General features: G+C 35.8%; 11 protein-coding genes and 17 long non-coding RNA genes across 28 annotated transcripts; 12 read left to right on the forward strand and 16 right to left on the reverse strand.

The window, feature by feature from the left end:
- Positions 1 to 744: 744 nt before the first annotated feature.
- Positions 745 to 2,044, reverse strand: SPOM_SPNCRNA.2663. Its single transcript, NR_192031.1, has one exon. It is a non-coding gene; the product is annotated as a non-coding RNA (long non-coding RNA).
- mug86 (acetate transmembrane transporter) lies at positions 1,010 to 2,670 on the forward strand. Its single transcript, NM_001018792.3, has one exon. It carries the CDS (start codon positions 1,148 to 1,150, stop codon positions 2,060 to 2,062), a length of 915 nt encoding a protein of 304 aa, NP_593360.1. The 5' UTR covers positions 1,010 to 1,147; the 3' UTR covers positions 2,063 to 2,670.
- On the reverse strand, positions 2,581 to 3,068 carry SPOM_SPNCRNA.2664. The gene has a single exon (NR_192032.1). It is a non-coding gene; the product is annotated as a non-coding RNA (long non-coding RNA).
- On the forward strand, positions 2,899 to 4,085 carry mes1. Its single transcript, NM_001018793.3, has 2 exons — positions 2,899 to 3,359; positions 3,435 to 4,085. Exons 1-2 carry the CDS (start codon positions 3,186 to 3,188, stop codon positions 3,564 to 3,566), a joined length of 306 nt encoding a protein of 101 aa, NP_593361.1. The 5' UTR covers positions 2,899 to 3,185; the 3' UTR covers positions 3,567 to 4,085.
- On the reverse strand, positions 3,177 to 3,938 carry SPOM_SPNCRNA.2665. Its single transcript, NR_192033.1, has one exon. It is a non-coding gene; the product is annotated as a non-coding RNA (long non-coding RNA).
- A 193-nt stretch (positions 4,086 to 4,278) lies between the features above and the next one.
- Positions 4,279 to 4,512, reverse strand: SPOM_SPNCRNA.2666. Its single transcript, NR_192034.1, has one exon. It is a non-coding gene; the product is annotated as a non-coding RNA (long non-coding RNA).
- Positions 4,513 to 4,576: 64 nt separating this feature from the next.
- Positions 4,577 to 4,851, reverse strand: SPOM_SPNCRNA.2667. The gene has a single exon (NR_192035.1). It is a non-coding gene; the product is annotated as a non-coding RNA (long non-coding RNA).
- A 39-nt stretch (positions 4,852 to 4,890) lies between these two features.
- Positions 4,891 to 6,701, forward strand: pxa1 (PXA domain protein Pxa1). Its single transcript, NM_001018794.3, has one exon. It carries the CDS (start codon positions 4,926 to 4,928, stop codon positions 6,411 to 6,413), a length of 1,488 nt encoding a protein of 495 aa, NP_593362.1. The 5' UTR covers positions 4,891 to 4,925; the 3' UTR covers positions 6,414 to 6,701.
- SPOM_SPNCRNA.2668 lies at positions 4,979 to 6,413 on the reverse strand. The gene has a single exon (NR_192036.1). It is a non-coding gene; the product is annotated as a non-coding RNA (long non-coding RNA).
- alg14 (UDP-GlcNAc transferase associated protein Alg14) lies at positions 6,608 to 7,759 on the forward strand. The gene is made up of 2 exons (NM_001018795.3): positions 6,608 to 7,374; positions 7,421 to 7,759. The coding sequence occupies exons 1-2, from the start codon at positions 6,910 to 6,912 to the stop codon at positions 7,586 to 7,588; spliced, it is 633 nt and encodes a 210-aa protein (NP_593363.1). The 5' UTR covers positions 6,608 to 6,909; the 3' UTR covers positions 7,589 to 7,759.
- Positions 7,760 to 7,761: 2 nt separating this feature from the next.
- On the reverse strand, positions 7,762 to 8,868 carry med18 (mediator complex subunit Med18). Its single transcript, NM_001018796.3, has 4 exons — positions 8,613 to 8,868; positions 8,405 to 8,510; positions 8,229 to 8,351; positions 7,762 to 8,175 (listed from the first exon to the last, which is right to left on the reverse strand). The coding sequence occupies exons 1-4, from the start codon at positions 8,737 to 8,739 to the stop codon at positions 7,908 to 7,910; spliced, it is 624 nt and encodes a 207-aa protein (NP_593364.1). The 5' UTR covers positions 8,740 to 8,868; the 3' UTR covers positions 7,762 to 7,907.
- SPOM_SPNCRNA.2669 lies at positions 8,130 to 9,262 on the forward strand. Its single transcript, NR_192037.1, has one exon. It is a non-coding gene; the product is annotated as a non-coding RNA (long non-coding RNA).
- SPOM_SPAC5D6.04 (auxin family transmembrane transporter) lies at positions 9,089 to 11,576 on the reverse strand. The gene is made up of 4 exons (NM_001018797.3): positions 11,029 to 11,576; positions 10,769 to 10,899; positions 10,642 to 10,732; positions 9,089 to 10,584 (listed from the first exon to the last, which is right to left on the reverse strand). The coding sequence occupies exons 1-4, from the start codon at positions 11,170 to 11,172 to the stop codon at positions 9,592 to 9,594; spliced, it is 1,359 nt and encodes a 452-aa protein (NP_593365.1). The 5' UTR covers positions 11,173 to 11,576; the 3' UTR covers positions 9,089 to 9,591.
- On the forward strand, positions 9,579 to 11,879 carry SPOM_SPNCRNA.2670. Its single transcript, NR_192038.1, has one exon. It is a non-coding gene; the product is annotated as a non-coding RNA (long non-coding RNA).
- A 77-nt stretch (positions 11,880 to 11,956) lies between these two features.
- Positions 11,957 to 12,185, reverse strand: SPOM_SPNCRNA.2671. The gene has a single exon (NR_192039.1). It is a non-coding gene; the product is annotated as a non-coding RNA (long non-coding RNA).
- Positions 12,186 to 12,306: 121 nt separating this feature from the next.
- On the reverse strand, positions 12,307 to 12,678 carry SPOM_SPNCRNA.2672. The gene has a single exon (NR_192040.1). It is a non-coding gene; the product is annotated as a non-coding RNA (long non-coding RNA).
- SPOM_SPNCRNA.2673 lies at positions 12,412 to 12,630 on the forward strand. The gene has a single exon (NR_192041.1). It is a non-coding gene; the product is annotated as a non-coding RNA (long non-coding RNA).
- A 674-nt stretch (positions 12,679 to 13,352) lies between the features above and the next one.
- SPOM_SPNCRNA.2674 lies at positions 13,353 to 13,689 on the reverse strand. The gene has a single exon (NR_192042.1). It is a non-coding gene; the product is annotated as a non-coding RNA (long non-coding RNA).
- Positions 13,606 to 15,607, forward strand: mug165. Its single transcript, NM_001018798.3, has one exon. The coding sequence runs from the start codon at positions 14,377 to 14,379 to the stop codon at positions 15,277 to 15,279; it is 903 nt and encodes a 300-aa protein (NP_593366.1). The 5' UTR covers positions 13,606 to 14,376; the 3' UTR covers positions 15,280 to 15,607.
- SPOM_SPNCRNA.2675 lies at positions 13,802 to 15,315 on the reverse strand. The gene has a single exon (NR_192043.1). It is a non-coding gene; the product is annotated as a non-coding RNA (long non-coding RNA).
- rps2202 (40S ribosomal protein uS8) lies at positions 15,593 to 16,391 on the reverse strand. The gene is made up of 2 exons (NM_001356017.2): positions 16,347 to 16,391; positions 15,593 to 16,199 (listed from the first exon to the last, which is right to left on the reverse strand). The coding sequence occupies exon 2, from the start codon at positions 16,188 to 16,190 to the stop codon at positions 15,798 to 15,800; it is 393 nt and encodes a 130-aa protein (NP_001342833.1). The 5' UTR covers positions 16,191 to 16,199; positions 16,347 to 16,391; the 3' UTR covers positions 15,593 to 15,797.
- A 66-nt stretch (positions 16,392 to 16,457) lies between these two features.
- Positions 16,458 to 16,675, forward strand: SPOM_SPNCRNA.173. Its single transcript, NR_150598.1, has one exon. It is a non-coding gene; the product is annotated as a non-coding RNA (long non-coding RNA).
- Positions 16,676 to 16,683: 8 nt separating this feature from the next.
- Positions 16,684 to 18,735, reverse strand: rbm10 (RNA-binding protein). Its single transcript, NM_001018800.3, has 4 exons — positions 18,372 to 18,735; positions 18,087 to 18,317; positions 17,410 to 18,015; positions 16,684 to 17,367 (listed from the first exon to the last, which is right to left on the reverse strand). Exons 1-4 carry the CDS (start codon positions 18,627 to 18,629, stop codon positions 16,765 to 16,767), a joined length of 1,698 nt encoding a protein of 565 aa, NP_593368.1. The 5' UTR covers positions 18,630 to 18,735; the 3' UTR covers positions 16,684 to 16,764.
- Positions 18,736 to 18,942: 207 nt separating this feature from the next.
- ssz1 (putative heat shock protein Pdr13) lies at positions 18,943 to 20,897 on the reverse strand. The gene is made up of 2 exons (NM_001018801.3): positions 20,790 to 20,897; positions 18,943 to 20,664 (listed from the first exon to the last, which is right to left on the reverse strand). The coding sequence occupies exons 1-2, from the start codon at positions 20,865 to 20,867 to the stop codon at positions 19,090 to 19,092; spliced, it is 1,653 nt and encodes a 550-aa protein (NP_593369.2). The 5' UTR covers positions 20,868 to 20,897; the 3' UTR covers positions 18,943 to 19,089.
- Positions 18,992 to 20,960, forward strand: SPOM_SPNCRNA.2676. Its single transcript, NR_192044.1, has one exon. It is a non-coding gene; the product is annotated as a non-coding RNA (long non-coding RNA).
- A 263-nt stretch (positions 20,961 to 21,223) lies between these two features.
- Positions 21,224 to 25,443, reverse strand: mip1 (WD repeat-containing protein). Its single transcript, NM_001018802.3, has one exon. The coding sequence runs from the start codon at positions 25,289 to 25,291 to the stop codon at positions 21,350 to 21,352; it is 3,942 nt and encodes a 1,313-aa protein (NP_593370.1). The 5' UTR covers positions 25,292 to 25,443; the 3' UTR covers positions 21,224 to 21,349.
- SPOM_SPNCRNA.2677 lies at positions 21,340 to 22,270 on the forward strand. The gene has a single exon (NR_192045.1). It is a non-coding gene; the product is annotated as a non-coding RNA (long non-coding RNA).
- On the forward strand, positions 25,053 to 25,361 carry SPOM_SPNCRNA.2678. Its single transcript, NR_192046.1, has one exon. It is a non-coding gene; the product is annotated as a non-coding RNA (long non-coding RNA).
- Positions 25,444 to 25,453: the final 10 nt, after the last annotated feature.

Here is a 25,453-nt window from a genome sequence, read left to right on the forward strand (position 1 = left end):
CACTCAATTACTCACGCGCATATTTACACTCTATTCTATTCTATTCTATTCTAGCAGAGAGCAACACAGCATCCCCTCCAACCTTTTTTTCTTCTGTACTCTTAAATAAGTGTGTGTTTCTTTGCTACTGTTTCTCCTGTTACTACTGTTACTATTATTTGCTAGTTACTTTCTATTCCTATTATTCTAATTGCCTCGCTATTTATCGTTGATTAGTAGCGTCGTCCATATTATCGTTATTGCTCTCTACTGTTTATACTTATATTAGTCAACGAATTTGAAATCTCTATCCTCTATTGGATTTGATCTCCACACGCCAAAAAAAAAAAAAAAAATAACGAAAGAATACAATACATTCAACCTTTTCCCATTTTCTCACTTGATTTTTTTTTTCTTCATACGCACTTCCCTCTTGCATGCGCTTGAGGTTTTGCTTTGTTTTCTTTTTACTGGTAAATTCTCAGTATTGTTTTCTATTCCATTGATTTCGTTCGTCCAGGTCTGACATTTTGCAGTCAAGTCGTTCATTGAAATCGTTGGCCCGTGCTTCCCGAATCACTTGACTAGTTTGGCAAGACAACAATTAAGTCTTTTTAGACGAAGTACAATATTTGATTACTAAAAAAAAATTAATTTTTTTTTCATTAACATTCTTTATTTACTTCGTTAAAGAAACTAAGTCAAATTTTCAACGGCTAATTATTACCTTGTTTGAGTTTTTTTCTTTTTTTCGTAAACTCTTATCCGGTTTCTTTGCAATTGATTCTTTACCTTGTTCTATCTTCTTTTTTCATACACTATTTTTCGTCTGCAAATTTTTTTTTTTTGCATTCCTAAAATACCTGACATCACTCAAATAGGTTCAACGCTTCTCCTCGTATAAATTGCCTATTTCAACCCCCTTTACGAAAATAACTTTGTAGAAAAAATTTTTTTCTTAAAGCGCATTTTCAACTTATTTCTCCTTTTTTTTCCTACATAAAATCACTGCTTTTTCTCGTCAGTTTTTGTAGACATTGTTTTCCCACCTCAGCTCAGAAATCTGTCCCGTCCAAAGGTAGCACTACTAACTGTACTCCAATTTTTTTTTTTACTTTTTTTTATCTTTTATCCACCCAATCAAGTTACTGTCGTTCTTATTTCCGTCATGTCTAGTAATCCCTCTCGTTCAAATTCTCGCAGCAAAAATGGCGATTTGGAGTCCGGTTTGAAATTCGTCGATAACGATCATGACTCTAAAGATATTGAAGCTCGCAACCGCAATCACTTTTACGGTTTTCGTGCCGAACCCATCTATGACCAAACCGAGCGTTTAGCCAACCAAGTCGCTGAATTGCAAGAACAACAAAAAAGATTGTTTGGTCCGTCTGGTGCTGATTTCGAGCCTAATATTCATCGTCTTCGTTATATCAATTATGGTAATCCTGCCCCTTTCGGCCTCAGTGCGTTTGCTTTCACTACGTTTCTACTTTCCCTTTTCAATGTCAATGCTGGTCATGTCAAGGTTTCCAATATGGTTACTGCTCCCGCTGCTTTTTACGGTGGTTTAGCTCAACTTCTCGCTTCAATGTGGGAAATGGCTTCGGGAAATACGTTTGGTGGTGCTGTTTTTGGTAGCTATGGCTGCTTTTGGTTAAGTTATGCTTCTATTTTTATTCCCTGGTTTAACATTCAAAATTCTTATGACGATCCTAATGACTTTAATTATGCTATCGGTCTTTACTTGATATGTTGGTTTATCTTTACCTTTTTGGTTTTGCTATGTACAGTTCGCTCCACCCTAGCATTCTTTTCTCTCTTCATGTCTCTGGACGTTTGCTTTTTGCTATTGGCATGCGCATTTTTAAGAACTTCTGACGGCTCTCCTAACGTTGTTCTCATTCGAGTTGGTGGTGCATTTGGTATCTTCTCTGCTTGTGCAGCATGGTACAATGCTATGGCAGGTTTGGCTACTATAGAGAACTCCTTCTTCACTGTTCCTCGTGCCATCTTCCCATGGAGTTTGGAAGGACTGGGTCCTGAAGAGGCTAACCGCAGACGTATGATGGCTGATGACAAGTAAGAAAATGACCACTGTTATGGTCCTTTTTCTTCATTGTGTTTTTATTGTTTTCATTAAGTTATTTGTTTCTTCAAAAAAAGTTTAGGTGAAAACAACTAGGTTGCCCTCTCGTTACAAGATATCGATTTATCATCCCAAATGGTGATTTTTTGACTTTTGAAAAATGTTTTTCATATTAGTCTTTTACATTGTCAAACTTTTTCTGGACTACTCGAGTCAGGCCATCAAATTCGTACATCCTCACTCCCGTTTGTAAATGTCTTCTTTTCTTATGTTTTAACCGTATCCTTATCATCAATTTCTCCCCATACTCCCTTCTCTGTACATTTTCTCCTTTTACATTCATCATTACTGTTGTTGAGATACCTTCTCCCATTGTTCCCAAAAACAAATCATGTACGAAGGCTACTTTCATGCCATTACTATTCTCATGATAGTTTAATTAATGTTTAATTAATAATCCATAATTCTTTTATTTTTTATTTGTTTTTTTCAAATGTTACAAGGAAGAAAAGTAGAAGAAGTCTATTGTTGTATATTCGTCGTCCTTATCAATTTATCTGCAAAGCGAAAAGACTGAAGCTTTTCAATCATTTTCCGTTTAAACAATTTAATCCATTGTTTTGTATGCTTTGGATCTAACCAATCTAATGTAATGGTAAAGTTCAACAGTCTGAATGTACGATTTTGTATAATTAAATTAAAGACTTCACTCATAGATTATATAAACAAATAGAAATTTCAAAATTCTCAATTGTCAATGCATGTTTACTGAGTTGCCAATTCCAGTATATGTTTGCAAGTAGTTATTTCACTTCTACCTATTATATGACCCCATAACATTCCCCACTCCCACTACTGTAAACAAACGCCTCTGAGGTAAACATTCCGACTTTAGAAGAGGTATGATTACCAAAAGTTTGTTTACATCAACAAGTTTCTCACACTGAGGCACACTGTTCTGTAATTTCCGTATATCATATCTATATTTACTCCGACTTGCTTCTTTTCAAACATTGCATTACTTATTGGATACATATTAAGAATTATTACAAAATAATTAATATATATTTACAGTAAATATTTCCCCGGAAAACTCCCTGTTCTCCCTTTATTTGAAAACATGGTAAACACCGACAACAAGGAAAATGAGCCTCCAAACATGGAGAAGGCCCATATGGATTCGTCCAATGCTCTTTATAGAGTTCAACGCCCTCTACAACGTCGTCCTCTACAAGAATTAAGCATTGAATTGGTGAAACCTTCACAAACTATTACGGTCAAAAAGTCTAAGAAGGTTAGTGTATAGGAACTTGAGATATTTTGAACCAACTCGTTTTATTTAAAGTATTTACTAACATTTTATTTACAGTCGACTAATTCTTCCTCTTATTTTGCCCAATTGCATGCCGCATCCGGGCAAAACCCCCCACCAAGCGTGCACTCTTCTCATAAGCAACCGTCTAAAGCTCGTAGTCCCAATCCATTGCTTTCAATGCGCTAGAGGTTTTCGATCTTTTTTTTTCTTTGCGTTTCTCGTCCGTTCATCAAGTCTTCTTACTGAATGTAATACCTCTTAACTTCATTTGTACTCGAAACTTGTATATCCTATTTTTTCTATATTACACTTCTCAAATATTTTTACCCTTTTGCTTCAGAACAAGCTTTGCTACGTTCACTTGTTGACATTTCCTAAATGTCAGATTTTGGTGAATAAACTGATGAATTGAGCATGGTCCCATTCCTTGATTTTAGTCCTTTATGCTATTCTTGCTCCTTTTTCCCTGTGGCTTAAATTTATTTCCCTTCAATCATAATACTTATCTAACAATTTCGCATACATAGATTGCACTTTTATGGTATTTGCTTGCAACCTTATCGTTAGTTACATTGGATGGAAAGGTATTGTTTAAGCCATGTCTTTTAACATTTATATTATACTTAGGAAAAGGGCTCTATATTGTTTATATCGCTTTTAATATTATTGCTTCAAAATCGATAACTGCTGTTCTTGTTTGTAGCGGCATCTAAGAATAAGTAATCACATGTTTAAAACCATTGAATAGCTGGAGCGCAGCTCCAAACAAGGTATTAACCAAGAAAAATTTTAGAAAAGTGAGTCTCTCCCTCTCTAGGAAAGTGATTATTACGTCTATTGCTTTTGCTTTAAACATTTTTTATAAATCTTCAAGCTAGAATTTATGATATAATAGCATTACAAACGATTTCTGTTACTCAGCTTTTCTATAGAAACCCAAAAAATATACATTTCAAAAGAGTTCTAGTAAAAGATTACAGCTTTTTAAAAGTTAAATGTCCCATTCCTAAAAAATGTTACAATTCCCTCATGTTTTTCTCTTCTTTTAACGTACAAAATCAACTTTCTTAGTTCCCTAGATCGTGTAGTCTACGTGTTTGTTAATAAAAATAGCGATGCAACATATGGTAGAATTCATCTAATGATTCTTAAATAACTTTATGATACTACCGTAGTGAGGTAATCTAAACATATATTACTGTACTCAAGCTTATTTTGTTAGCTTATAGTTGGTTAACAGTAGTCTTAAGTGAACTGAGGAGGTAGGTGCAGTCGGTTTCTATAAGTCCAATTAGCAAATTAATTGGCAATTTCGATAGTAAGCAGATGATTAATGGATTCATTCCCAATACGATCCCTAGATCAAGAACTCATGGTGAGTAATGGCAGCTAACCCAGCACAAACGCACCGCTGACACTACGTAGAAATTTACTGTATTGCACAACGCTATGATACCGAAATACGTGAGACACTAGTATTATATCACTCGACTTTTGCGTTATAAGAAGTATAGTTCTTGGATAAGTTTCAAGGTAAAGAATGCGATGGCTAAACTGTCTAGCTTGCTAAATCCCATTATTTCAAAAATTTTAGAAATATATGTCTACTCATGGTACTCAGGAATCAGCAAAGATGCTCTATTTCCTTCTCAATGCGAACAAGTTGGCGGATCAATCGTACATGAACTGGAAAAGCGATTATCACGCCAGGACGCAATGGACTTGCTATTTTATGAAATTCCATTTCTCCTCATAAAGCATATCGAAAATACTGAGGAAGCTAAGTTGAGATTCGCATTACCTCAGGGCCAAATTCTTGAAATAGACACGATCTATCATAGTCTCCATCCCCATATTGCTTTAGAGAAAGAGGAAAATGAACTCGTTTATTGCAGGTTATTGGTGGAAGACATATTGAAATACCTCCTTCCAGCTACTAACTCTAAAAGTGAAATTGAATGTGTGATTTTACGTGAGGCTTTAGCTGTCCAGATACATAAGTCTATTCAAGTAGCTTCTTCTCCAGAAACGATGTACAAATTTATTATATACCTCTCAAAGGCTATTTTGCAACCTTCTCGTCGTCCTTGGAAAGAATCTATAACGACTGCTGTTCGATGGGTTTGGCATGCATTTCGTATTCTTCTCATTACAAGAGGCGTTCCTTATTTTTCTACCGCTTGGTTTCAATTTTACCTTAAACTGTTTTCCCAAAAGGACAACGTCTCGTCTTCAGATTTGACTCGCTGGTTTTTTTTCTATACATTATTGTATCCATGGATTGCCTTAGTAAGTGCCTTTGTCGCTGAGACGATGACCCTGTGCTGCATTGTGACGATTTTTTATGATAAGAATGTTAATAGACAATGGAAACAATATATCCTTACCTCTGTTTCTAATATGGATAAAGGGAATCCGTCCGGTGGTTCGCAATCGACGAATGTAACCACATTCCGAAGGTTTAGCCAATCTTCGTATCCTAGAAGGTCCAACTACAGGCGTCGTATTTCTACTAGCTCAAAAAGTTTATACGAATTATCTCCTTCGAAGTTTAAGTCAATACCGATTACTTCAAATCCACCCCCTATGCTCAATTTGTCCAAAGGCTCGACATCTGTAGAGCCAACATTTTGCGAAACTAACGCATCCGTAGCATTATCAACGGTGACTTCAACTCCAGTCTTTTCCACTGATAGTAGCCCTTTAAGTAGTCGCACAAGGGAGAACTTACTTTCTTTAATTCCTTCAGCTGTCTCGTCACCCACTAAAGCAAATACCAATAAGTCACACCAAAGGTCTTTTTCAATTCCAAAAGCAACGAAGGATTCTCAAACTCCGTCGGAAAATAGTGCTGCAACTTTAAAACAAGCTGCAATTGATGCGTATTCTCAAATTCCTGTCATTCCTTTTTTTCTTCCCAGTGATAAATTGATAATGCTTGTAGAAAGTGAATATCGGAATAAGCACATTTTTTATTCACTTTTAAATTCCTTTACCATGGTTATGTTTCCTGAATTACGACATACTAAGTGATAACCTTTACGCAAATCTTTTGCCCTTCGTTTAAATTTTTTGCATGAAAGTTTCATAAATTAAAGCATTTTTTTGATAAAACAAGTTTTCTATGATTTGATGAAATATTACTTGACCTTTTTTAGGTTTTCAGATAAATTATACTTTATTTATTGATATAATGACATTTCTTGTTTTTTTGTAATGTTCAATTTACAATCTCCTCAACAACATTGTTTTTTTGTGATCCACAAAATAATACAATCTCCCATTTTATTTTCTGTATGATAGTTTGCTAAATTTTGAAAAACTGCAGCTTGAATTTATTTAAAAAAGCAGGCTGTGCTGAGTAGCTTTTAGGGTCATCGTTTCATTCACTTCAAATATACTAACGCAAGAACACACTAGCCAGTCCAAACCCAATTCGAAAGCTGTTTAATATTTCTTCTAAAAAGAAGATATCTAATCTGAATTAACTTAGTCGCCTCTGGAGCGTCGTGTCAATTGATTGAACGCAATGAATACATACGTTCTAACAGCAATTGCTGTACTAGCTAGTCTAATAATACTTCTTGTAGGAAGAAATGCAATTAAATCGTCAAAAAAGAAACCTTTTCAGAAGCATTTATTAGTCTTTTTTGGATCCGGCGGTCATACTGGTGAAATGTTGAACTTGCTAAATGCACTCGATGATAAATTATATTCCGTTCGGTCATATGTAGCAGGTTCGGATGATACAATGAGTGTGAGCAAAGCATCTCTTCTGAGTAATTCACTTCCTTCTGTTAAGTCAAAAATTTTTAAAGTTCCTCGTGCTCGTTATGTTAAACAGTCTTGGTTAACTACTCCTTTTACAGCTTTTTGGTCTCTTCTTGGGTCAATTAGTGTCATTTTTTGGAATCCTTTTGGGATTCCAGATGTTATTCTTTGTAACGGTCCAGGAACATGCGTATTTATATGTCTCTTAGGATATTTGGCAAAGGTATAAAACTTCAGAGCTAGCAGTTTTCTTTACTAACTGATAATAGTTTTTAGGAAAAAATGTCAAAATTGTATACGTGGAATCGTTTGCAAGAGTAAAAAGCCTTTCTTTGAGTGGGAAAATTCTTATGCCCTTTGTAGACCGATTTTTGGTTCAATGGCCTGACCTTGCAACAAAATATAAGCGTGCAGAGTATATTGGAATTGTTGCATAGATTCAGGATACCCATTATGACAACTGAGATGTATCAAGTTATATTCATGATTGTTTACATAACGCGTGAATCACCTACCAGGGTACTAATCCTGACATAAATGTTTAGCTTAATTGATTGTTCCTTCATAATTTACAGTTGATCCCTAATGAAATCATATACTATATGTAACACTTCATTGAAACAAAAGTAAACACTTTTAGTTATTCAATCACTACACGCAACAATTATTTAGTATCGCCCTTAAGTCTTTCATATTATTGGCATTATCATTGCAGTATTTGTAGCGAATTTATGTAAATGTATCAAAAATCCTTTTTTACAATCTGACGTTTTTTAAATCACAAAATGCTGATAGGAGAGTTTTGACTTTTGTTAAATTGGCTTCTGCTTTGGCCATCGCTACTTGATTACTTGCATCAGCAACATGTGTATAGACGTGTAAAATCCATGGCTGTTCTTCGTTCATAGGATGAAACGGTGGTTTTATTGATCGCTGCTGCGAAGGGATCAATGTTTGATATATACGTACAGTCGTATCAAAGAAAAAATATTCAAGTCCTTGAATAATGTACTCATGAGAAAACCTGTTGAAGAATTAGTTAAAAATGAATAGTGTGAAAATATTATGCGACCATACTCATAACCCATTTTTTCGACAAACTCAGTTACAGAACCATTGGTAAGTTTCGCTCTGTTTACTGGTCTGATACCACATTTATCTTCACGTTTCGGTTCTGAGTTCCCTTCTAAGTACATTGACCTGACTAATTAGTATGCCTAAGGAGACGTATATTTATATGCAAATTTACAAACCATTGAGTATTTTTAGACCATTCAGTATCAGTCTCATCATGAGACTCAATATTGCTGCACAATCTCAACCAAGAATCGGGCTGTCTAGGCAAGTTAGGAGGAACATCTTCAATTCAAAGTTAGTTTCATTTTACATCCTTGAAATAACTGATTTAAAATCTAAATAAGGACTGTGATGCAGCCTACATATGCATTTTTCACGACATACCTTTAGGACGGTAAACTACCCAAAACTCCAATATTGTTTTCGGACCATCCAACGTTTTTGATAAAGAATTTACAACTGCTTCAAAACGCCTCGAGGGGACTACTCCTAAAAGATACAGTTCTTGCATAGCATCGCACCTCACCGAAATTGATTTCTTTTATCTCTTAAGCGTCTACTAAAGCTAAGCTACTGATGGTTGTAGAAATAGTGAACAAAATATACAATGCAATGTCAGTAGTAAGGGAAAATTGCTGTTGGAAGCCTAATGAGCAGTGTTTTCAACGCGGTGTAGTTAGCTATGTAACGAACGACCTTAACGATGAAAGAATGAGAATCATTATGAATCGCCATTATGGAACATAGTATTGATCCAATATTTCTTTCACATTTTCTTCGAATTGATACTATTATTGCTTTATTTCCTTTAATAATATTGAGCGCCGTGTTACTTGATTCTTGATTAAATAATCAAACTATAATAGTAAAACAATTCGGTCAACTAATATTTATACCAACATATTTGATTTTTGGGACGTTGTGGTAAACGCCGCATAAAATAAACTTTATATTAGAAAGACGATATAACTTAAGTTGCTATCGAGGTCCAACAAAGCTGAACACTTCAATAACGAATCATTATGAACATGATATCCAAACATTATAGAAATTGAAAATGGAAAGTGATTTCTTATGCATTGTATAAGAGCAAACAGAGTTTAAAAAGAAAACAATAAAAGATTAAAAAAAACTATTTAGCGGTATTAATAATACCAGTTAAACCAATAAAAACATATTAAATGTGAGCTTTTCGAAATGGAAAAAGACCGCCAGGTTAATCAATATCGAGTCACTACGTTTGACCAATTGACTATGTTAAATTAATGTGATAAGTAAACTTTCCGTGTGCTCTCAATTGTTAAAGTATACGCAGAAAACGATATTGTAAAACAAAAATCATCAGACGTTAACGATTTTAACTTTATTTTGTCCATTTCACAACTAAAAGACTAGCAAAGGCTAGCAACAACGAATTAGGAGGAGTAAAGACGGCATAAGACCACCATAAAACTTTGGCACACTCGCGTTCAAATACACCATTCAGTTGGCAGATTTGTGTTAATTGAATGGCGGTTGGGCTTCCCACAAGCAAGAAAATAACAACAACAAAAACAGGATCATCAACAGTACTTATTTCACTGAAGTATGAGAGTAAACTGAAAGCGGGTAATAATGCCAGAGGAACAACTACCATACGGCCAAGAAGACACACAATAATTACTCGAGTATCGTTATTTTTACGGACTTCTTGAGTAGGTTCAGTTTTGGAAATATCAGTAGCAAGACTTGCTCCCAAAACTACCAAAATCATAGGAACAGCAACTTGACCAGCCATTCGAATACCACTGGTGATGCTACCTTCAACGAACGAACCTTCTTCGAAGAAAAAGCGTTGCAGAGGAGGAACAACAGCAATAAATAAGGCGATAAATAAGGAGTATAAAGGAGGGCTGAAGAAATCTAACAGTAAAACAATAAACTTCGAGATCTTCGAAGAGGCTGCTCCAAACCCACCAACTTCTTCGTTAGAGGTTTCAACTTGAACGTTGTCATTTTTGGAAATCGCAGAAGAATCAGTTTGAACAGTTGAGCCCTCATTTGCCTGAACAGAATTTTGAACCCCATCTACATTTGCACTAGAAGCCAACAAATTCTGAATTTCTTCTTCATTAACATCGCTATGTGACCAAGAACGGTTACCGATAGGTAGAGGGTCCTCCGGTTGATTCGGAGAAAGGAGAATACGATAACCATAGGACCAACGAAGAGCTTGACCTAACTGAGAGAAAATAAGCAAATACATAATACCGCGTGAAGCAACCTTATCAGGTGTATCATCGGGAATTTTGTCCCATAGCAAATCCTTTACAGTAGTAGCTAAAGAAGATACCAAGGCCAAAGGTAAGGAATTTGACTAAAGAGTTAGTAAACAAAAACAAACGAACAATATTCTTGCAGGTAAGGTACGTACGTTTTGAAACGTTATGCAGGCAGTGGCGAAATTCCTTTGGCGAGGTGTCAGTCGGAAGAGTTTTGCAAGTAAAAATGATATCAGAATAGAACTGAAAGTTAGCAAAGTGAATGACTTAAATACTTACGCTGCGGAGATGATAACATAAAACACGGGTAAAAGAGAAAGATCAATCAGCATCTTCAAATTCAAACCGTTGCCAACTTTTTCAAATACTAGACAAGGAGTAAAGAAATAAACGTTCAGGCTGGATATTACCTGTGTAAAGTTAGTAAAATACTAGAGAACGCAAAGATAAATGAAGAGAAGAAATTTAATAGTTGAAAATTTATTTCTTTATTTCACTGCTCCATTTTTCTTTAAAACGGGGGGTAAAATGAATCATACCTTCTGAGCATCTCTAGGAAGAAAGCCTTTTTTAGCTAATACATAACCACCCAAAGCGATCACAATAACTTCCAAGTCACTTTCGATAATGGGCCTTAGAAGGCTCCAAACATTAATTTGGCCAAGAGAAGAAAAGAATCCCATAATTTTTCACTAAATGACGGATAAAAAGATTGAATCCTTAAGAAAACTTTTTCACTAGTTAAACCGAATTCCACACAACAACAGGAATCAAATCAAGGAAAAGCAAAAAAAAAAAGAAAAAACCAATAAGGTCGATCAACAGTGAAACCGGTTAAAGTATAACAAGAAAAAAAAGTATTTCCTATAAATAATAGGATAAGATTATTATGCGGTCTATCAACAAAAGCTTCTCAAAAAACAGGAATAAGGAGTAATCACTCTAAAAGTAAATTGATCAAAATGTTCCCAACAAAAGTCAATTCAAATGCCAGAAATTTTCAATCGTCAAAGTCTTTTCTCTGCAAACAGCAGAATGAAAAGGGTAGGTTAAGCTGAAAGGCCTGTTTGTTTTCAAGGTATAGGTTAGAACGACAAAAATTCAAAGCCTCAAAGTCAGTAAACCGCGTGGAGAAACATTGTTACTTAGAATGGCAAACTGACGCATGAAACTGATAGGTAAAAAAAAGATACACAGAAACAATTATTGAGGCTTTATGAAATACTTTCTTTACAAATTAGGGAAAAATAAGATGCTTGTAAGGAGAAATGAAAGAAGAATTCGGCCAATCCATAAATGATCTCTATAACGTAATCAGACTTAGATTTCGTTGTTTTAGGATTTTTAATATTTACGGCAGATCAATTAAAAAAATTACATTAATTTCGAACACCTTCAAGTTTCTCAAAATAAAAAATGAATGTTGATTGATTTTAGTATGGTCGAAAAAAAAAGGGATATACCTACCTGACACTTATTATAGAATCCGTTGAGTCAACTTGTATTCCATTATGAAATTTCTTTTTTATTCGTAACATAATGGTGTTTGTTAAAAATAATATAAAATATTTTAACGTAACGCTATAATTATAAGTTGTGGATAGCAAGGAATTGATACCAATGATAGTATTGTCGAGGATTCACTGTCAAACCATTTTATTTTCTGTTGTTGTAGAAAAATTTAATTGTCCTTAAATTTTCGATCAAACTCGAAAAACTTTTGTTGAAGCTGTACTAAACATCAGATTGGTTTGTGCATGATTGCATTCATTACCGCATAGGTTCGGTTGTGAAATAGCTAAAGCGTTAAATAGCAGAACAATCGTACACAACTTTGTGTAACTTAAATGTGAGTTTTAGCAGAAGATAGCTAGTTTTTATACATTTTCTGCTTTATTGGTTTTGTTTTCTTTATGTCTTCCTTGCAATTTTCTGTTTGTTTTCGAAACATCTGCCGAAGCTCTAACTTTTGCACCTACTGCTCCCAACAATTTTTGCCATCTTTACCAGGTCACATGTTCCTTGCGATGTGGACAGGTTCAATGAAGGTTGGAAGTTTGAAAGCATGTTTGAACATTATAGAAGTATAGACTGGATTCAAAGGGACGAGATTTTATATACAGTAGCAATATTTTAATATGTAACACCGTTTTTCCTGGTTATTTTTATCAAGAGCTTATTGTGTTTGCATGTAAAGATGTATACAGAAGTCCGTAGATAAATTAATACAGTGTTCTATTGTTATGCTTAATTAATTGCTTCCCAAGTATTAAAAATCCTTTGAGAGGTTCCTCTTTTTATCAGTCACGTAACAATTTACGTTAAACCTTCAGTTCTTCATTTGTAGTAAATATTTAATTACAAAAATGGTGAAATTTTTTTAACAATTCTCATGTCGTTAATCAATGAAATGCTTGACAAACAAAATCAGCCAAAAGAAGTGAAATAACTCTGTAGTTAGTAGAATCATAGCACTTAGTCTTGAGAGTTATTATCAATAAATTTTTTATCATATAAATTAAAAAAAAGAAAAGCATGAGGTTTTATTAGTGAGTACAAAAAATTTAACTAATATCAATCAGTTTCTATATTATTTCTTTCCAATTTTTATTTTATTTATTTATTTTTTTTAACTTCACTGCATCCTTACTGTATTGTTAATTACTCCTTTCTTGTTGAAAATAAACGGAAGTAACTGCAGTCATATAAAATTTTGAAGCGATATTTTGCAAGGAAATTTGACGCATCATTAATGGGGAACAATTTTTTTGTCAATTAAATCTATTTACTTTTTTTTTTTTTATTTAAAGCAAGCTTAAAATGGGCCAGCGAATTGAGATTTTTTTTAATTATAGTGTTAAGCAATGAATATCATTTTGTTATAAAGTTCATGTTCTTTATTTGGTTACGGCGGATAAATGATTTTCAAAATTTGGCTTATGCTGTACTACCCATTATTTTATCACATATTTGCAGCAAGCTATGCGTATCTTTATTTAATCATTAATCTAAAATAAGACCTATAGCGCGACTTGACAAAGTAGATATCAAGACGCAAGCTGTTGGCAACTACTATCCGAACCTGGGGAAATCTGTATAAACAAAACATACTGTTTACCACTACCACCAACAATCACTAAATCACAACTCTACAATCTATAAATCCTCTGGTATTATTAAAGTATACAACCTCTTTTCTTCATTATTTTGAAGAAGAAAAAAAATTACTTGTTATTCCTCGAGTAATTAGAAAAAAAAAAAAAGCAGCTTTTTATCATACATAGCAATTATTTACCAAAAAACCAACTACTTGTCAATAAACTGACAAATTCCTTCTCCGCTGTGAGCCAGTTTTCAACGTTTCTTCAATTATATTTAATTTTGTTATACGTTGAATAAATACAAAGAAGAACCTATTTTATTGCGTATTCTCTTCTTTTTTGCATATTTTGGTATTGCACACATTAATTGTTTTTTTCAATACATTACCCTACCACTTTTCCGATATTACGATTAAGACGTTGAAAGTGGTACAGTGATTGACGTTATTATACCTCACAATATAAATAAACACCACCTTGTTTTTCTGTTTATCATTAATACTTGTTCTACTTATTACTTGTTCTTATTCAAAGTTTCTTACAATTTTTTTGAAATTTTTTCTTTTTTGTTGAGATAAACAGCTATTTTCTTTTGGATCGTAAAATACCGCTGGTATCGCCATTCAGTATTGTGAAAGGACGATACTTTATTAATGCGACGAAGGATTTAGTAAACTCCTCTGAGAAATTTTTTTGCACCCTATTTACGGACCGTATTTACGTACTGAATTGTAAAAAAGGGGTTTCTTCTTTCATTCTGCCTTTTTGTGGTTCCATTTGTTGATCATGCTCGAAAAAGGCGAACATATTGAGTACCCAAATACTCCACCGCTTCATTCGCCTCCCGAGTCGCATACATTCTCATCTCAAACAGATGATTCGTATTTTCACAAACCATCTTCTACTGGTCTTTTCGCAACACTAGTTGCGGATACCAATTCCTCTGTACCGTCCGCCTCTCGCAGTCCTGAGTCGATAGCATCTTCACAATCCAACGATTCTGCTGCCATACCTTCATATCGTCGCAAACGTCGTAAAGTCCGTAAGCCCGAAATTGTAAAGCCCACATTACGCAAAAGAGGCCGGAAACCCAAGAATATATCTACGCTCGAACATGACAAGTCAAAGCCTGTCATTTCTTCCCTCATTGACGAAGACGCTAATCTTTCACAAATTAAGGCTAGAAAATCAGTTTTGGAATCTCGATTTTCTCGTCTTGAAGAAGCCTTTCGAGATTTCTACATCAAAAATCTTGAAAAGACCGAGGATCTTATCCGTACCGATTCCCATTTTGTGCTGAACAAAGAGCTCCTTTCTTTCAGAAATGATTATGAACATCGAAGGAAACACTACGAAAAGTATAGTCAGTGTCTTAACAAGCAATTAGACCATTTCTTTTCTTATAAGGTAACTACTGTACACAAGTCATATCAGCGTTTTGCTACTCTTCTACGGCGGCATTTATTAGACAAAACCGCTAAACGCTATCATGATTTATGTGAGAAACGCCCTTATAAATACATAACTACAGATTTATTGTCACCAAGTTTAACATGTTTTGCTAGCGACATTCTTCAGACAGTGCCAGAGTATACTTCATCCCAATCTTCACCTGTTCTCCTCCCCGCTACTCCTAGTATTGTGACAAACAAGCAAATGATGGATGATCTGACTCTCTGTAATGTTTAACCTTTTATGTTACATTTCAACATTGCTTACTCCAGGTGTTTATGTTTTCTCTTTCACAACTGTACATATATGTATTATTAGTTACATTCCCATTTTTTTAAAATACGAGTTAACCTCCAAATATAACAAGAAAAATATTGTATGTGACAGTTTATTCAACGCCTCTCTCACTTCTAATACCCTTAATGCTTCAGTGATGATAGACAGGCATCATACTCACAACAATTATGCTCGAAACCAGAGACTAAGTTCAAACAAACCATATTTTTATCGAGTTTAAAGTAAAAAATAAATTTCCAATTACCATTACATCTTTATTGATAACTCCATTTTCATTATTATACAAATTTTCAACATAACTTATCAATGTCTTGTATGGATCAAAAACTGCAGATGTAATGTGTTATGTCAAATTAAATTAAAAGCACCAGTCAAATTTAGCCAGCCTTTTCACCGTGAAGATTAAAACCCATTCTACAATGTGCTCCAAATATTATAATGATATTATGAAATCAATTTTAATAGAAGAAGCCAAGGATCTTTCCACCAGCATCCTTAGCACGAGCCTCATTATGGGACATGATACCGCGAGAGGTGGTTAAAACAATCACACCAACTTGACGAGAGGGCAAAAGTTGGTTAACCCATTTCTCAATATCCTTAAGCTTAACGTTAAAACGAGGAGAAATAACTCCACATTTGTTGATACGGCCGTTCAGCTGAATAACGATTTTACCAGAACGATGGTCATCAATTTCTGTGAATTCGTCAATGTAGCCATGCTTTTGCATGACAGTTAAAAACTTGACGATAACTTTAGAGGAAGGACGGATGAGCACTTGGCGACGTCCACGGCGCTCGGCGTTGACGATATTGTTTAAACAATCAGCGAGAACAGATTGACGAACCATTTTGTGTTTCTGACGAGAAGCGCGTTAGTTTTCTTGAGTGTCTTGTTTAAAGATTTCAAGAAAAAAAGGTTCCACCCATTGGGTTCAAGTATTCACTGAAGAATAAATGTACCAATAGACTTCCGCTCACATCTTGTAATATTTAATATTTCATACCTGTTTTGGACTACTTTTACTTTATAAACTGTAGGTGGTAAAAACAGTTTGCAATTTCGCGAAATGCTTGTTTTGTATCTACAGGAGCAGTCACATAAAAACCCTACCCTATTTAACTCAGTACTGATTTGATTGACTTTGGGTAGTTTCAAAATAATAGAAACTTTAGAAATGTAACCTGAAGGGCATATACGGTTAAAAATAAAGTGTTTCTCTTAAACTGTACGGAATTCCAATGTTTTAATATACCAAGGGGAAATTACTTTATATAGAATATTAGACGTTTAGTATTGAATTGCCATACTTTACAAAATTTGTATTTCCTCAAACACAATAAGCATAAGTAGGAGACATAAAATCATGGTATTAAATTACTGTAATATTAAGAGATTTTCGACGCAAATAAAAAAATTCCCTATTATAAATTATTGTTTTTATCATTTTGAAAATACAAAGACCTTGCTCGGTCTTTCACTCTGTCAACCGGAGTCATGTTGATCTGTATTTTACTCCCCTTGTTGCCAAGTCCAACACCGGGCAAATACATCGTCGGTTGAATAGCTTCCTTGATCCCATTTTCGTTAGTACCAAGACCACTTCCTTTGTTCCATCCCATAGAATTAAGCATTTTCATGCTAACATTAGAGGTGGAGTGAAAGCTTGAGCCCTGAGATGACTTTTTAGCCTCAACTATTGTATCACTAGAAGCAGCAGGTACTATTCGACGTTCAGTAGCGCGATCTCTGTAATCAACAGACTCAGTTTGACGAACTCGGTGCATCAAAAGCTCTGCAGAAGAGACAAGTTCGTGGTTTTTCAGATTATTGTTGTGCATAATAGACTGAGTAATATGTTTTACTACATGGCCCCAACTCTGAAACTTTCGCTCACACAAAACGCATATTAAAGCCGATTTCCACACAAAGTGTAAAAGCAACTTTTCTTCTTCTTCAGAGAGATCAGGGATATTGTCTTTTAATTCCTTCTGCGCATCATTCCATCTTTGCAATGAAGTGGCAACCTATACATATCAGCAGGTTTATGCTAACATTAAGACACATACCTTCTTAGAAGCAGGTACATCTATGTAATTGGATGATCGTGCACGCTTTTCTTTTTTTGGTTTCTTATTTACTTCAATTGGTTTAAACTGATCTGTATCAATGCCTTCAGGAACATAGATCGAGCAATATAGTTCTGGGTCCCAATAAACGAGATAACCAGTTTTTGTAGGAAATTGCCATCTTGCAGATTCCGTATATGCAGGAATTAAAACTCCATCATGAATGTAATCAACAGACACTTTCCTAGAAGCTAACGTGAAGCCCTTTCCCGGGTACGTGCGGGCTTTCATAAGTGCTTTCGCTGACTCATCTACATCTTTAAATTCTAGTATGGCATAACCACAAAACGCATCATTAAACTTATATCGAATCATGAAAACCCTTTGGACGTCAATTTCTAATTTGGAAAGTCCCTTCCATAACGTTTCTTCAGAAAGTGAACGGTCAAGGTTTCGTAATATAAGGTATACTGAGGGTACATCACTTACATCCATGTCGCCATTCCGTTTACTGATTTTATGATTTCCAATAGCAATCGAAGCCTGATTCCTTGGCACACGACATTTGAAGCAAGACTCTCTATATGAATAATTTAGAATATCACACTACTCCAACAGTTAGTAAGTAAAAAAAAATTATATGTGAAAAAACAATATTAATTGTTAAAATTGTTTACATTTTGGCAACACCAACCCTCAATCTGCTCTCTGGCCGCACGTGAAAAACGTACAGACACATCAATACCGTCGATGACCAGCGTTGGAAAATTGGCTTCCATCCAATCCTTAGAATCCTGTAAGGAAACAAATTTAGCGAAGGCAAAACAGCGAGATTTTTGTGTTTCTTTCTCTCTTATTAGTGTAACAGTAGAAACTTTAGCACCCGTGGCGTACAACGCAAGTTCAATCTTCACGCATTTTTGTTAGTATTTCCTTCAATAAAAATTAAGTCTGAATCACACATGTTCTTCTAATATTTCCGGAGTCAACCCTTGAAGAATGATTTCTTGATTAGGAACACCGATGTGTCTAGAAAGGGGTGAGTTCCTGTCCCTTCCATAATTTCCTTTCGGACGATATGAATCGAGTAAACGAGGGTTGTCACTACTAATATTTACATCGTAATCTCTAGATGCACAATTGTCCGATATATTACTGCTGGTCGAACCTTTCTCTTCAAAAATTTCTTCAAAACCATTTTCTGAATAATAATCCTTCATCATGTCCACAACGAGTTTTAATTATTTAAAATGGTCTGTCTTATAACTAAACGAAAACTATTCCAACCATCTCAAACATAATTTGTTTGTATTAGGTGAATGTGTCGTCGTATACTTATAAAATTATCACCACCAACATTTCCTTGCAGCAACATCATATCATTCTCTCAATATAAATCACGAAGTGGAAGTTGAATAAAATTATTGAAGTATAGTACATGAAATTTACTTTCAGTAAGTCAATTTAAACTGTCAGTTTTTGAAAAATATTGCTACGTCACATGAATGAAAAAATCAAACATTTTATATGCATAAATGGCCGTGTAATTTAATTTTAATTTAATACAGTCTACCAGCTATTCTAGCTTTCCTTTCCTAAACCCTCTTCTCAACAGATCAGACATAGAAAAAAAACTATGACATAGATAAATTTTTATGATTTTTTATAGCCAAGCCAAAATTATGCAGTAGATCCACGAACGTTAGTTCCCTTGCCATCCTTAGGACGTGCACTTGCCGTTAATTTCCCTTCAGCATCTATTTGAAGAACCAGCTCGATCTTGGCATTAGGAGAAACATCAGGAAGAGTAATGGTGGCAATCAAAGTCTTGGGTATAGCGATACGCTCTTTAATCTCCTCTGGCTCCTCTTCTTCATCATCAGAAAATGCCTCTTCCTCATCAATAGGCTCCGGTTCAACTTTGGTAACCTTTACTGAACGCTCAGCTTCATAAATTGGAATAAAGGCAGCACCCTCTTTAGGAGCAATCACCTCAACAGTCTTTCGAGCAGGCAAAGCAGTCTCGATGTCGAAAATAGTAACAAAGTTCTCACCTTCGTTGATACCGATAGGAGCAGTAAGGTGAGGAACATCAACCACTTGTGCATCAGTAGAAGCAGCAATGTCAGCAGCATCAAAGTGCCCAATCAAAGAAGCTTGAACACCGGAACCGATCGCGGTAAGTTCAGAAGGGTCTAATTGCAAAGGAGTAACTGAACTAGAGGAACGGATGATAGTTTGTTCAGGGAAAATGGATTCCATCAAGGAAGTTAATTTGGGAGTATTGGAGGCACCACCAGCTAAAATAACCTCAGAAATATCAAAAGGCTCCATGTTTGCCTTTTCAACAGCTTCGGTTACAAGATCGGCCATGCGATTTAAAGTGGCGCTTGCTGCAAGGTCATAACGAAGGCGGTTAATGCTACTATGGAAGTCGATGCCGTCGGCCAAAGAGTCTACAGCAGCAGAAGCGGTAGTACCATTGCTAAGTACACGCTTAGTGATCTCACATTGAGCACGGAGCTTAGCAAGGGAACGGGCATTTTTGCGAGGATCAATTCCATTCTTCTTTTCAAACTCCTTGGCAAAGAAATTAACCAACACATCAGTTAATTGCTCACCTCCCAAATTCTCATCATGAACTGAAGCCAAAATGGTCATTAGACCACCCTTAACAGATACAACAGAGACCTCAGAGCGAGTGGCACCAAAGTTAGCGACCACAACAGTTTTGTCGATCAGAACCTCTTCGGAATACATTAAGGCCAAAATAACAGCAGCCGGGTCATGAATCAACTGCAAAACTGGAAGTCCAGCTTCATTGGCAGCAGATTCCAGAGCCTTACGTTGAGCGTCAGTAAAATAGACAGGAACAGACATAACACATCCGTTGACCTTTGTACCCAAAAAGTCCTCAGCAGACTCAGTAAGACGGCGTAAGTGACGGACACTAGCCTCATGAGCAGTCAAAATCTTTTCTTTAGGATCAGATTCTTCGTCCTCTTGAACAGTGATCTTGAAACCAATTTGACCCTCCACATTCACGGGATTGGCAGAATAATGACAGTGATGAAGTGTCAATTCATCATGAGATTTTCCAAGCAAATCACGGAAGTTAGTTACTGAGTTATCAGCATTTCGAACAAGTTGTCCGCGAGCTTGAACTCCGTGATACTCTTGGTCACCGTGATACGACAAAATTGAAGGGATTTGACGATTTCCCTCTTCATTTGCTAATACATCGGTTTTTCCATCCTGTTTGATTTGTTAGCTTCTTTAATTTGAAAATTTACTAAGGATTCTCGTCTGCCTGCATAAAGCAAGTCTATGCGAATGAACTAGGAGATTACTCATTTCTCCAAGTAAAAAAATTTTCTTACCCTATTAAAAGCAATAGAACTGTTTTGATTTCCAAAAGAAATTCCAATGACAGTCTTGTATTCTTCGGAATCTGCCATTATAAAATTTTCGCTGAATGGGAGAGTTTTCGTTAGCTTCAGCTGCATCAGAATTTACGACCCGAATATAAGAAAGTAATAGTACAATGCGAAAACATGAAATTGTGAATAAATAAATAAATTGGTATATTAGTATATTATTAATTATTTTTTAAGTTAAAAAAAGCTTTTTTTTCTTGACATTAAAAAACATTGATAATTACTAGCTTTTTCATAAAATGTATATAAAAGATTCAATTTTTCGATGAATGTAATATCTTAATTGTAAATTAGTGATTTTTTAAACTTCTTCAAAACCATATTAAAAATTGGTTTTACAAATATCTATAGCAGAGTTACACGGCAAAGGAGAAGACTAAGCAAAGTGGCAGGTTTAGCAAAATATGTATAATAACCAAATTAAGTGTTGCTAATAGAAAGAAAAGTCTAATCAGGTAAAGTAATCAATAATAAATTATGTTAAAACTATAGGAAAACATGGTTTAAAACTCGTTCGGCGAATCCGTATGAATCTCGTTTTTGGTGCAAGAGTATAGATTAACTCTACTATCTGTGTTATCACCACATGCAAGTAATAAATGATGCGGGTGAAACTTCAGGCACATTAAACTGGATGGTTTAGGCTGATTAAGGAACCGTGGATTTTCACGGAAGGTATTAATATTCTGGCCTAACGTGTCCCAAATTTTTATGCTTTGATTTGAGGAACCGGTTGCATAAACTGGGGCGTGACTATGCACAGTTAAAGAGGTGAGTCCAGAGTTGTCTGTTGAAAAAGTCTGTAAAGAATGATTCATCCTAATATCCCATAGCTTAACTTCACCATCTGAACTCGCCGAAATCAATTCTCGCATTCCGGAGGATTGCATTTCAACATTGACGATCTCGGACGAATGTTCTTTCCAAACATCCGTTAGTGAATCTCTTGCAGGCAATCGTTTGTCGTAAACACGAAGAACTCCATCTGAAAATCCAGCAACTATAATATTACAACCGACCAAATCGCTAGTTAAACTTGTAATACTATTACTGCTTCTTACTGGTAGGTTTGCATAGCAGATTTCTTTAGAAGCATCCCATATTCGAATAACGCGTACGTCTCCAGCAACAAGCAAGTGCCCACAGTTCTGTTGCCAACTCATTAAAAGGCTAGCATTTCGATCTCCAAAGACAAGATCACTTAGAGAATTCCACGAAGTTACCAGTTCAACCTTTTCATTTTCGTAGTCACGATACAGTTTAATTGTGCCATCAGAAGACCCAGTCATCAATAAAGCAACATCATCTTCATTTAGTAATTGCATGTCGGTCACGTTAGTTGTCGCACTTGCTGAAGTTTTGAAAGAATTGAGGCAACGATTGCGACGCCAGTCCCATACCTGAATGATATCTTTGTCACCTAATGTAATTAACTGATCTTCAAATTGGTGAAACATAAGCTTCCTAGGAGCGATAGTATTATTAAATGTCATAAGTTGTTGATTCCAACGACCGTTGGTTGAGTATTCAGCAAGGGGACGAGTACGATAAATAAGTTTTTCGTTTCTGTTTCTTCTCCACAAACGTTGATTATAGCAAATACTTCCAGGTTCATCGTCTTCGTTCGGCCGCATTTGGGGTTCGGTAAAATACTTACGAGACCAATCAAATAAGTAACTTGTAAGCGGCATGTCTAGCTCGGATTGGTATTCAAGTTCATTAAATGCAGGTGGACCAGGAACTTTGGCGGAAGTTAAGTGATTTAAATTAGACTCTGCAGGTTTGTTTTCTCCATTTAAGGAAAGTAATTCAGAAGCGCGATCACTTCCTGCCAGGCTTAAAGCCAAGCCTTTCAACGATCTAGTCAGAGAGAATGACCTGTTCAAGATTTTGTTTTCTGAAACAGAAGGAACGAAGGGATGTGGCTTCGGGTCGCTCGTAACTGAATTAGTATCGGTATCTTTGGAAAGAGAAGCTTTATGGAGAGCAGGTAAGTGTTGCAGAAGAAATGCTAAAAATGATTCTCTTAATTCAGAATTTAGCATACTCTGATAAACGTAATTTATTATGGCTTCAGCTGCAAGAGAAATTTCGATGCTTGGATCTGCAGCCAAAACCAAAACAGCTTGCCAAACTGTTTCGTAAATTGTCGAAGCACTGATAGAATTGTGGTTCTTTTTCTCAAGGATATCTGCTAAACTGCTCTCATACGCAACTACCATTAATTGCTTCTTATAATTCACTACAAAGTGAGAAAGGAATATCACTAGTTCATGTCGAACTAATGGTGACGCATCAGAAAGAGCTGCTAACGCCGCAATTGCAATATAAGTTTCAACAGCAACGACTTCTTCGGTCTTCTCAGGAAATCCCAAAAAAGTGGTAAACGCTGTTAAAACTGATGCACGAACTTCAGGAACGGAGTCAACGATGATTTCAGCTAATTTTACATGTGCATTATCACGAGTTCCAGACCATTTAGCTTCAGAGTAATTTTCCCAAAGCTGAGAAATACATAGGCAAGCCCATTGTCTTAATAAAGAGTCGGGACTATTTAAATGGGAAAGACAATGTGATAAAACCTGTGGGTTTAAACAAGCTAGCTGGCCTTGTGGGAACCCACGACAAAAAACACTGAGGATGAACGCACACATTGCTCGGTGTTCGGAAATATTACTTGAAGGAAAAATGGAAGAATTAGGGTTCAAAATTTGGACAAAATATCCATAGCCATTGTCTTTTAGTAAGTCAGCTTGACAAGAATCATCTACAGCAAGGATTCTCGCCCAAATAAATACCAACACAGGCTTTAACTCAATAGCTGGAGACTGGAGAAGTTTCAAAACGTAAGGAAATATACCAATAGAGAGCGCTAAATCTACCGCCCACACCCCGAGATCCAGAAATTTTGAGAGAAGAATTAGTGCACGCAATCGATGAACTTGTGAAAGTAATACCTGCAAAACTAGCGGTAATTGATCCGGTGGCTTTCTGCTAATTAGTCCTTGAGAGAGCCATACCTCAAAGGCAGTTAATTGCTCACTAAAAAATGTCGAATGCTTGTACTCGTAGGCTATGCCTTTGCTTTCAGCATCAAGCATATCAGGTAACTGAGATAGACAATTATCAATGGCCAAATCCCAAGAATTCCACATAGGATGATCGTGGGTAGGGGGGAGTTCAGGACTGGACTGAGGATGACAGGAATGAACGAGCATTATACGTTCCGCTAATAGAAAGTTACGAAACAGTGCTGCTACCATAAGATCTTGCCTAAATAATCTTCTGAAAAGATGCTTTGGAAAGACATTCCAAGCAATCGTATCTGTAATAGCAGTAAATATCCAGTTTAATTCGCCTAATGGAGTACGCCGATCTTGCAAGCGACCGGGAATTTTAAGAAGCATATTCAAATTAAGCTTATTAGGAAACGGGTTTTGCAAGACATACCAACGAACCGAAATTTCAATTGGGGAGGTAAGGCAAGAAGTAAACAAATCAGCTGGCAGATCTGGGTTCATCGGAAGGGTTTCTTTAGGCCCACAAGCAGCAAGTTGAATACAACTAGTATGAGAAGGCATAGCGAGCACATTGGGATTTTGCTTAGCAATACGGAGAGCTTCTTTGTCTCTCTGCTCGGCAAAACGATTAAAATTCACTATGATATTCCCAGCTGCGCTACAATCGTAAACATATATACAAGGCGCTCCAAGCCAAGATTGTAAGTCATAAAGCGATACAGGAATGTATTGAGTATAATTTTTATTGAAAACCCAGATTTCACCAGAGGCAGTAGGCATTGGGACACCATGACCATTATAATGAAAAAGGATCCGTTCCTCTTTAGCGTTTCGTCTTTGACCAATGCAAAGTTTTTTGACTTCTTCAATTGCGGGATCAAGGTAATGCCTATATCTTGTTCTCATACTTAATGTTTCATATTGTTGCTGCAAGTTCTTGCCAATGGCTTCAAGTGCTTTAGAAGCAGGTAATGAAAACGGATCAATCCAACATTCATATTTCGCTGCAGGATTAGGCTTTATAACATCAGGAGGATCCACCCCTATGTTTAAGCAAACTAACAATGCTGCAGAAACAGTTTTAAGCCGTTCGCGCATTCTCCAATCATGAATTGTTTCAGTAGGTTCGGCATTCTTTTTGCTGATCACCCCCCGATGCCGTTTATCAGTGTAATACATGTAAAAGACCTGCTCTAACATGTTTATATATTCAGCATTGTTGTACTCTTCTTCAAAACCATGTCTAGGTTGCGGGAATCCGGACTGTATCCCATCTATCATTGAACTCGCTGTATCGACACCATTCTCTGTAGCAATGTTGCTGTTCTCTGTGTATCTATCGCTTCCGGTCTCGGTTGTTCCATAGCTTAAGACTGATCTACGAGCCCTTGAGCTACCAGATACTTCACTAATTCTATCATTCATGTCGCATAGCTCAAAATCAAATACAACATTTCAAGAACTCTTCCCTATGTACAAAAGGTCGGTAAATCAGGAACTCAAGGGAAACTTAATTAACAAAACAAAAAAAAATAAGAGAAAATTAAGATGACTCTGTATGTATATACGAATTACGCAAGTGATATA

This window comes from Schizosaccharomyces pombe (genome assembly GCF_000002945.2).
Source record: "Schizosaccharomyces pombe strain 972h- genome assembly, chromosome: I".
In the NCBI taxonomy this organism is placed as follows: Eukaryota; Fungi; Ascomycota; class Schizosaccharomycetes; order Schizosaccharomycetales; family Schizosaccharomycetaceae; genus Schizosaccharomyces; species Schizosaccharomyces pombe.